This window comes from Octopus bimaculoides, chromosome 4, assembly GCF_046866305.1.
Source record: "Octopus bimaculoides isolate indiv1 chromosome 4, ASM4686630v1, whole genome shotgun sequence".
In the NCBI taxonomy this organism is placed as follows: Eukaryota; Metazoa; Mollusca; class Cephalopoda; order Octopoda; family Octopodidae; genus Octopus; species Octopus bimaculoides.
The window spans coordinates 98,288,231-98,299,713 of NC_142931.1; the positions used below are offsets into that span (position 1 = coordinate 98,288,231).

The 11,483-nt window shown below is 37.0% G+C and overlaps 1 protein-coding gene across 5 annotated transcripts in view; it reads left to right on the forward strand.

The window, feature by feature from the left end:
• The window catches only part of LOC106882728 (uncharacterized), a 180,360-nt gene that overhangs the window by 129,742 nt on the left and 39,135 nt on the right, over positions 1–11,483 (forward strand). For all 5 annotated transcript variants that reach the window (XM_052967300.2, XM_052967298.2, XM_052967297.2 and 2 more), the window contains one exon: positions 7,261–7,375. In XM_052967300.2, the coding sequence (XP_052823260.1) occupies positions 7,261–7,375 (115 nt within the window). The remainder of the gene's footprint in view (positions 1–7,260; positions 7,376–11,483) is intronic.

An 11,483-nucleotide genomic window follows, 5' to 3' on the forward strand; every position in this document is an offset into this window, starting at 1 on the left:
GGAGAAAGTTCAGAGAACTTCTACCTCTGTTGGTAACAAAAGACCTCTCTCTCAGAATGAAAGGCAGATTCTATGATGCCTGTGTATGAACAGCAATGCTACATGGCTGTGAAACTTAGGCTGTAAATGCAGAGAATTGAAAGAAATGAAACAAGTATGCTCTGATGGATGTGCATGTATGACAAAGCACAATGTGCTTAGAGAAAAATTAGGCATATGAGGCTTCAGGTGTGGGATGCAAGAGTGAAGATTGCACTGGTATGGTCATGTGATGTGGATGGATGGGGACAGCTGTATAAAGAAGTGTCGATCACTAAACATGGAAGGAACATGTGGAAGTAGTGGATTTAGTATGATGTGGGACAAAGTGGTGAAAACAGACTTCAAGATGTTCAGCCTCTCAAAGAAGATAATGAGTGGCTGAGATGAATGCATTACAATGTGCTTGAGAAGACCCATCCATCTCAGCAGAATTGAGGCTCTGTCAAGCCTTCTCCCACAACTCATCTTTTATCTTCTGTGTCCAACTCATTTCCTATCTCAAGGCATCTATCATATTATTTTCACCCAGTGTACTTCCTATCCTGTTTCATATTCACATTGTACCTGGACCTCCCATCTCTTTCTTCTCGTTCTCTTTCCCACTTCCAGGTGAACAACTCATGTATTCACCTCTTCAGCAAGACACCTGCTCCTCTCTCTCTCTCTCTCTCTCTCTCTCTCTCTCTCTTTCTCTCTCTCTCTCTCTCTTTCTCTCTCTCTCTCTCTCTCTCTTTCTCTCTCTCTCTCTCTCTCTCTCTCTCTCTCTCTCTCTCTCCCTCTCTCTCTCCCTCCCTCCACCCCACTCAGTTGAGAAGTCTTATCTTGTTGGTACTTGGCAACTTAACCAGTGCTGGTGTTAGGAAGCATTCAGTTGTAGAAACCATGCCAAAACAGACATAGAACTTAGTGGAGTCTTATAACTTGTCTGTTCCTGTCAAGCCATCCTACCCATGCCAGCATGGAAAAGGGGGCATTAAATGATGGCGGTGATGATAGTGATACACGATGGGCTCCTTTCAGTTCCCATTTACCAAATCCACTCACAAAGCTTTGGCTGTCCCAGAGCTATAGTAGAAAGCACTTACCCAAGATGACATGCAGTGAGATTGAACCAGAATCATGTACCTGTGTGTGTGTGGATGGGTGGGTGGGTGCGTGCATGCACACACACACACACACACATCTGGACAATACCAATTATTTGGGTATATATGGCTATTATATTTCATTCTTTAAATTTTTATTTCATACAAAAGTGCCAGTCTAAATTCTGAGTCCTTTAATAGTTGGTATTTCCATTTCAAGTAACTTCTCTTCTAGCATTTGCTTGATCGTATTGACCAAAGTTGGGTTCTTTCCACCGACAAAACTATATTGGCCAAGCTAATTGACCTAGTTTTTGTCTTCCTCTTGTGTAACTCTCCTAGCTCTATAAAACCACTGCTGTTCGTTTTCAGTTATATGACTGTATTCAACAGATTCCCTGTTTTAGGAACTCACTCTATCTGTTTCTTACTATCTTATTGCTTTCACCTCACCACACTCTTACAGTTCTCTTCCCCCCTCTTTCTCTTTCTGTCTCTCTCTCTCTTCCACCCTCTCTTTACTTCTTTCTGCCCTCCACTTCTGTCATGTGTAGATTTCTCTTTCACTCTCTGCTAGTTTTTACTATGTCCCTCCTCCACCCCACATTGATTATATACTCCTCCATTCATTCCAAATTTTCTTTTTGTTAACTGTATCCCATTAAAACTGTCCTACTTTTTTCCCTTTGAGAAACTGGGACATCTAACTGACAAGAACTTTGTGGGAGGGGCAGATATAAGGGGAACAAATGGGTTTAAAAGAAAAAAGAAAAATGATTCCAAAGTCTTTTATATGACTTTTGAATTCCAAATTACTGCAGTTCCCAGTGAAAGGTGTTTATTGTTTACATTGATATTTTGCTATTATAACATCCCACAATTCTGGTTCTCAAACTCTGTCAATATTATTTACATGTTATGATGGTACCTTTGCATGGTTGCTCAACCTGCTATAAAATAGCTGCCAAATTTCCCTCAATATATTTGACATCTTTAAATGGGGAAGGACATTCATAGGATAATGCATTCTCCTAGACAGACCCCTAAAAAGACAGGATGGTGGTGGTTAGAATGCCTTTGCTGGATCAAGGCTGACCTGGAGTTTACATGTCAGCAAGAAGAGACATAGAATCTCAGAGGAAATAATTCTTTGTTCAGATCCTTCCTAAGTCACCATTACCTTTTTATTCCTCCAAGGTCACTAAAACAATATATTGGAGTCAATTCCATTGACTATTGACTGTAGCCCCCACTCCACTCTTTATTCAGAAATTAGCCTCATACCTTGTGATAATCAATAGTACACTGGGGTTAAGTTCAGTTACCTACATGCTCCCTTCTATACTGAAGTTTGCTGATGAAGAATCAATATTTTCAGCTAAATATATGAGGTAAGCTCTTAGCAGTCTGCAATCCAGTTTTGGATTTACTATTTTATTTTAACTTTGAGGTGGAAGAGCAACACCAGAGATCTATCTGTTGTCTTCAATATTAGTGAGGCTTTTGGCCTTGAGTGGGGTTCTGTCTATGACCTTATTGTAAAGCCTTCTTTGCTAGTGAAGTTGTATCTGTGGCTTTGGTAGAGCCTTTAATATTAGTGGAACAGATCTGTCACACACATGTTCTAAGTCCTCTGAGATTAGTGGAAGAGAAACAGAGAAAACCATAAACTGTTGATTCACTTCAGAGAGTGGAATCTTCTAAAGGTATCCGACTGCCTGGTGATGGTGTTAAACTGGAGTTTAAGTTTACTGCCTGAGAACTGTGCAGTTCATCCAACAGTCTCCACACAGTTTCCATATAACTAATTTTGCTAAGAAGGCTTGGATCAAACTAAGGTTGTGACTGAAGACAATTTCCTAATGGATCATGCAATGAAGTTGAATCTGTAACCACATGATTGCAAACTTCCTACTGAAGTCATTGAGAATAGGTTACAATGTCATTAAGGAATTATTTTTAAGTCAAGAAACAGAGAGAATGAAAGCAATGTTGATAAGATATGAAACATTGCCTTCTTCAATAATTGGTAAGGAAACAACATTGCCTTACCAAATCACTTGTTTGTATTCTTTGATAATCCCTAGAAAACTGCTATTTAGAATATTTTCCCCCTCTTTTCTTCAATGTTGGTGCATGCTGTTTTCATTGGTATTCTAACATCCCTAACATATCAATCTGCTTTCTTCTCTATTCCAAAGAATAGCCTCCAGCCTAAGGCTTTCCATTTTGTCAACCATTCCTGTCTTAGTATTAACCTCATTAACTGTTATGTCTCACATATCAGTGTGTGTGTGCCACCATCTTTCTTTTTCTTTCTTCTTCTTCTCTCTCTCTCTCTCTCTCTCTCTCTCTCTCTCAACTCCTTTAACAAAAATGCTATTATTTCCTTAGAGATATTTTCACACACTCAAACAATTTATATCGTCAATGCTTTCTTATAGTAATTACCCAAACAAGAAACTTCCTATGCAGTCTCACCTCTTGTTAGAAATAACTATCAAACCAAATCTTCTCCCACTCATACAGTATCATATAAAAACAAATGCAAAGAACACATTGGAAAATGTAATCTTAGACATACTCCTCAAAAGACAGGATGACCATGGCTGGAATAGCTTCAGTGCTATAAAATTTTGTTACTGCTTGGGGGGGGGGGGATCTTTCATTTTTCCATATTCCACAATGAGACATTAACATTGGTTTTTGTTCTATCCTTATTGAAACAAATGCTATACTGATTTCTATTTATTGAACTAAGTGATTGGGGAAAGTGACTTAACCAATACTAGACTGATATAAACATAAATGCACTCATACATGTTTGTGTGTATCTATGTGGCCATGATGCATATATGCATAGAAACAAAAATGAGTTAAGAGAAATAACTTGATCCAGTAGCATGTATTTGATCAACATAGACAAATACAGGGGTACCTCAAATACCATACAACACAAGTTCTTAATGTATTAGAATTATCTCCACCTAGCAATTTGAATAATCTGTATTAGTAAAAAAAATCATGCTGGCTTTTGCATTACTTTTGGAACAACCCTATATATATATATATATATATATATATATATATATATATATATATAAACATACACATACAAAAACGAAATGGTGAACCTTGTTGAAGCTGCTTGTATATTATTTGTGAAAACATATTGGAGGACTTCTGGAGAGAATTTGGTTTTCATAACAGGAATTATATCAGAGGGTGAAGATTTCCCAATTCTTGTAACATTATATACCAACGTTTATAACATTATGTATACCAATATAAGAGGGCATATATTTACATCATTGTGTACCCATATAGAAGCGTGTGTGTGTGTGTAACACCCAAATAGGAAGGTATCATCATCATCATCATTTTATGTTGATTTTTCATGCTGGCATAAGTTACCCAAAGGAGCATATTCAGCATATTTTGCTTTATAAGTTCGATAAAGGCAACAACATAGTGGAAAATGTGAGGAATATTAATATTAATATGGAGATCAGACAATAAGCATAAGCCAGTGTCAATGGTGGTTTCAGAAATTCCAAGCCAGAAACTACAGCCTAGATGACAAGCCTTATCCTGGAAGATCTGTAGAGCTCAATGAGGACATCCTGTGAATTTTGGAAAAGAAGCCTTGCAAGTCTACCAGATAGAGGGAAGAGCATTGTAGAAAATGGAGAGTATATTTTAGATTTAAAGAGAACTTTATCTTAATTTTGAAAAATAAAAGAAGTATCAGAAAACCACATTATTTATGGGATGACCCAATATGTATATATATGTAGTGAAACTACCTACCGCCATTAGATACAAAACTGCTATCGCCATTCTTCTCATTTAAATATAAATAAATGCGAGCGTAGTAGAGAACCCATTCCTTGTCATCACGTGACTGATTATTATTTGAATCGGCAACTTCTTCGAACCTTTCCCGCCAGAACGCAAACTGACCAATCACGGCCCCTAATAAGGTCACGTGATAGAGTAAAATTCTGAAGGCATTTGGAGCCCTCTTAACGCTATATATAGATCAACTCATACCCCACAAATTCGTCTCGGTCCAGTTTCTCTTTGAGAACTGTTCCGTGTACCACACAACAGCAGCAGCAGCCAGCGACCATTTCAGCAGCTTCGTCCAGCCACGATGACCACCGCCGTCGCCACATCAGCAACAAGAGTCTACGACTACTATCCAGCATCATCGTCATGATCAACACGATTCTACGATTACTACTACCGAGCATCAATCTCCACCAGCGTCAACACGACCTTCTATGTACACCACACCAAACTACCGCGGCACATCTCTCTCTTCGATTCTGTTAGGTGACTCAGCTTCACCACGATAAATAAACAGACAAGAGTTCTTAAACAGACAAGAAATTCTCAGCCAGCGACGAACATCTGTATAACAAGAATCACGGCCCGGCATCGATGCCACGACATCACAACTGGTGATCAGCACTGCCACACTCAGCCTCTCCTCACTTTCACATACAGAACTTTTCCTATAGTGTACTAACGAACTGGTATAATTGCTCACGTGTCATTTACTGACTCTTTCTATCTGCTGTAATAACTCACACATGTATCACTCACATACACACTTTTCTTTGTATGACGGCCTGTCTTTGATTATGTTCTTATATGTCGCATTCACACTCTCACACAGACATACACTTTAACGCCATAATAAATATCTCTGTTATTCATCTAATACGGTTGTGGTCTTTCATTACTGGTCATCTATGTTATCGTTGCATAACATATCATCTATATCATCTTCGATATAATATTGTGTGTTCGACCGTGTGACACGTTTAAATAAAAGGAGTCCTCTGTTTTTCTATTCGTCACCATTGCTCCTTTTTGAGTTCGCACGGTCATCCCTTACATATATATATATATATGTATGTATGTATATATATATATGTGTATATATATATATATATATATATATATATATATATATATGTGTGTGTGTATGTATATAATTTGGTGTATTGCAGTATACATAGCAATGTTTAGAACTGCATGTGTTCCTTATAGTTTGAAAGATGCATCAGGTTATTTTATGAAATATCTTGTCCTACAATGAATTCAGAAGATGGATTGTGTGTATATAATATATACATTTGTGTACTCTTTACTCTTTTACTTGTTTCAGTCATTTGACTGTGGCCATGCTTGAGCACCGCCTTTAGTTGAGCAAATCGACCCCAGGACTTATTCTTTATTGACTGTGGAATAAATGATAATCAGATGGGGCAATGTCTGGCGAATCTGGTGGGTGGGACATCGTTTCCCATTCAAACTGCTCCAGCCTTCGGAATGTCATCCTCGCTGTATGTGACCAAACATTATCCTGAAACCAAAGATGGTCATTTTTCTTCTAGCATTGACTTGAATGACTGGTTGAATGATCAAATCCAAGTTTCTCTGCTAGTTCCTCAACAGTTATGATGGGATTTTGTTCCACCAGGGTTTGCAGAACATCCTCGTCGAGCTCAGCAGGTCTTCCAGGATGAGGTTTGTCTTCTAAGCTGTAGTTTCTAACTTGGAATTTCTGGAACCACCGTTGACACTGGCTTACGCCTATTGTCCGATCCTCATATACTGCATTAATATTCCTCACACTTTCCATTGCATTGTTGCATTTATTGAACTCATAAAACAAAATATGCCAAATATGCTCCTTTGTCAATTCCATTATAGCTTTGAAAACATAACTGTTAAAATCAAACTGCACTCTTCAAAACTTGCACTAAGAATAGAAGTTGCAAGTTGATGTAAGTAGTTTATCCCATCCCCCTCTGACTTTTAATTTATGCAATTGAAAAACCCACATTATTTATGGGATTACCCAATATATATATATATATACATACATACATACATACACACTTAATGAAAACCATATTAAGTGGGGATTTCAAGATTCGCTTGTTGATTTCTCACGTCAAGAGTAAATGCTCTGTTGTTTATCTTAAAAATGCCTTAAGTCAATAGTATTAACATTCACACATACATATGTGTATATATAATATAATATATATGTGTGTGTGTGTGTGTGTGTGTATATGCATGCATAAATTTAAGCAATGTAAACTTTCTATTTCAGCATGACATTTCATCCGATGGAAGTGGAGATTCTGACAATGATGAAGAGGAAGAAGAAGAAGAAGAAAGTTCTGGAAATGATGAGTCGACAGGTTCAGGAGTTATTGATCAAGCAGGTATTATTATTATTATTATTATTATTATTATTATTATTATTATTCAGTTTTATTTTTATAACGTGCTTTCACTTCACTACCGAGCGCAGCTCTGTGCGCCTTGGGTATGTGCTGTGGTTTGCTGTGGTGCTCTTATGTTTACTGTATTGAAAGTGTTTTGCGTAGAATGTGTGCAGTACCCAGTAGTGCAATTTTCTGTATGTTATATATATTTGTAAGTCCTATTTTTGTTATGTATTTGTCTGAATATTTTTTTATTATACCTAAGGCACCTACTATGATAGGAATTGTTTCTGTTTTTAGATTCCACATTCGAGTTATCTCTATTTCCAGGTCTTTGTATTTTGAAAGTTTTTCCATTTCTTTTAGAGAAACGTTGTCATCTGCTGGTATTGATACATCAATTAGAAAGCATTTTTTTTCTTCATGATCTTTGACAACTATATCTGGTCTATTTGCCTTAATTTCTCTATCTGTGTGTATTGGCATATCCCAGAGTATGGTTGCTTTCTCGTTTTCTGTGACCTTTTCTGGCGTGTGTTTATACCATCTTTTTTCTGTTGTTATTCCATAATGTTGGCATAGCTTCCAGTGTATATAGGTCCCAGCTCTGTCGTGTCTGTGAATATATTCCTTCTTAGCCAGGACTGGGCAGCCAGAGATAATATGATTTATTGTTTCTTGTCGATCTCCACATATTCTACAGTTACTTGTTATATTTCTTTGCATTATGTGTTTTTGGTAATTTCTGGTGGGGAGGCTTTGGTCTTGTGCAGCAATTAAAAATCCTTCAGTCTCTGCTTTGAGTCCTGAGCTTCTCAGCCATTGCTGGGATTTTTCTCTGTCTATTTCTTTCGCATTTAGTTTAGCCCAGTATTTACCATGTAGGGGCTTTTCTTGCCATCGTTTTATCATGGTCCGTTGCTGTTCTAGTTTTAGTTTGGATTTCATGTTTTATAGCTTTTGTTGTTTCTTCTTCTTCTTCTTCGTATTTGTTAGGTAGATTGATTTCTTGTTTGTATTTGTCAGCTTCCTTAAATACTGAAAACAGTTTTTTGTTTTGCTCGTGTTTTGTGGCTATTTGTATTAGTTTCCCTTGCTTCTGGAGTAGGTATTTTTGCAGTCCTATGGTGGTTATTTTATAATAGTTTTCTAGCTGTATAAGACCCCTGCCACCTTCTGTGCGTTGTATATATAGCCTTTCTATGTCAGATTTTGGGTGGTGCATCCTATATCCTGTCATTATTTTTCTTGTTTTCCTGTCTATTTTACATAGTTCGTTTAGTGTCCAGTTAAGGATGTTGTAGCTGTAGCTTATAACTGGGACAGCTAAAGTGTTGTTACCCATTATCTTGTTTTTAGCATTGAGCTCTGTTTTTAGTATTGATCTAACTCGTCTATAGTACTCTTTCTTTATTTTTTCTTTCATTTGTGTATGTTGTATCCTATCTAGTTCATTGACTCCTAAATACTTGTATGGTTGGCTTTCGTCTAGTTCTCTTATTTCATTGGCTTTATCTAGTGTTATATTGCTACTTTTAACTAATTTTCCTCTTTTCAGGGTTGCTTTGGCACATTTTTCTAATCCGAATTTCATTTCTATTTCCTTGGTAAAGCTGTGTACTGTCTGTAGTAGTGTTTCTAGCTCTTTGTCGTTTTTTGCATATAATTTTAGGTCATCCATATATAGAAGGTGGCTGACTGTTTTTCCATAGCATTTGTAACCGCATCCAGTTCTATTTAGCAAATCTGTTAAAGGTGTGAGTGCCAGGCAGAACAGGAGTGGAGAGAGCGTATCTCCCTGGAATATTCCTCTTCTAATGGGGATGGCTTTCGTTTTCACAAGTCCCTCTTTTGTTTGGAGCTGTAGCACTGTCTGCCATTTGTTCATTGAGTGCTCTATGTTATTATTATTATTATAAGGCGGTGAGCTGGCAGAATTGCAGAATTGTTAGTACACTGGGTGAAATGCTTAGTGGCATTTCGTCTGTCGCTGTGTTCTGAGTTCAAATTTCACCAAGGTCAACTTTACCCCAGCCTTGTGCCTATAGTAGAAAGGATTATTATTATTAAGGTGGTGGACTGGCAGAATCATTAGTGCACCTGGCAAAATGCTTAGCAGCATTTCATCTGTCTTTACATTCTGAATTCAAATTCTGCTGAGGTCATCTTTGCTTTTCATCCTTTTGGAGTCAGTAAAAATAAGTACCAGTTGAGCCCTTTCTTGATCATTAAACAAGTACCAGTTATGCACTGTAGTTGATGTAATTGACTTAAAACCTCCCCCGAAATTGTTGGCTTTGTGCCAAATTTTGAAACCATTATCATCATCATCATAATTCTTAGCACATTCAACAAAATGCTTAGCAGTATTTTACCTGTCTTTACATTCTGGGTTCAAATTCCACTGAGCTTGACTTCAATCTTTTTAGGGTTGATATAATAAGTTCCAGTTGAGCATTTGGGTTGATGTGATCAACTTGCCCCCACCCACCCACTCACCCCCAAAAAGTTGTTGGCTGTGTGTCAAAGTTTGAAACCATTATTATTATTAGACAATACGAAGAGTGTCTATTTACCTTCATGAAGAGTTATATCAATCCTTTTAAAATAGTAGTAGTAGTAGTAGTAGTAGTAGTTGAAGTGTTAGCATGCTGAACAAAATGTTTTTAGCAATATTTCTTCTGTCTTTACATTTTGAGTTCAAATTCCATTGAGGTCAGCTTCACCTTTCATCCTTTCAGGGTTGATAAAATACATACCAGTCAAGCACTGGGGTCAATATAATGGACTAACCCCGTCTCCTAAAAAATTTCAGGTCATGTGCCTGAAAGGATTATTATTGAAGGAAGTGTATTGACTGAATCATTATAGTGTTGGACAAAATACCTTGCAGTATTCAGTTAAGAAACTGAGCACTGGACAATTTTGCCTTTTGTAATAAAATAGACAAGTGCAGGAGTTGATGGTGTTGATTTGCCCCTCCCCTCAAATTTGTGGCCCTGTGCCTAAATGAAGGTGACAAGCTGACAGAATAGTTAGCACACTAAGCAAAATTATTAGCAGCAGTTTGCCCATCTTTACATTGTGAGTTCAAATCCCACCAAGGTCAACTTTCATTCATTCAGTATTGATAAAATAAACACCTGTCAAGTATAGGATCAATGTAATCAACATCTCCCTCCCCACAAAAACTGCTAGCCCTCTGCCAAAATTTGAAAATAAATTAAGTACCTGTTGTGTACTGGGATTGATGTAATTGACTATCCCCCTCCCCCAAATTTCAGGCCTTAATAGAAAGGATTATTATTATTATTATTATTATATCAAGGTGGCAAGCTGGCAGAATTGTTAGCACACCAGGCAAAATGCTTAGCGACATTTCGCTTGTCCTTACATTCTGAGTTCTGAGTTCAAATTCCACTGAAGTCGACTTTGCCTTTCATCCTTTTGGGGTTGATAAATTAAGTAACACTGGGGTTGATGTAAATAACTAGTCCCCTCCTCCAAAATTTCAAGCCTTGTACTTTTAGTAGAAAGGATCATCATTATTATTGTTGTTAGTATGGCAATTGATTGTCAGAATCATTGAAATGTTGGTTAAAAAATGTCTTGTGGTTTTTCTAGCTTTTCACATTCTGAATTTAAATCCTGTCATGGTCATCTTTAACTTTCATTCCTCAAGGGTTGATAAAATAAACTACCAGTCAAGTATTGTGATTGATATAATTAACTAACCCCTCCCCTCAAAATGTGTGGTATTGGGTCTGAGTAAGAAATCAATATTAGTTGTAATATTTAGTCATGTCACTTGACATTCTTAGTACACATCACACAGATCTTTGCCTTTCATTTCTCAGAGATTAATACAATAATGTACCAGCCAGGCCAGATGTATGGACCTATATGGGATGTGGCACAGGGGACCCTTAAACTCTGAGAAGCCTAAAGGTTGGAGTTAGAAATTAAAAAGTATATTTACTGCCATCAAATAAATAATTTGTAATTTTTTTTTTTTACTTTAAGATTTTTAAAAATTCTTTTACAATTATTGAGCCCTCTTTTTATTGTGCCCTTTTAGATTTTAAAAGCCATTAAATTTAACTTG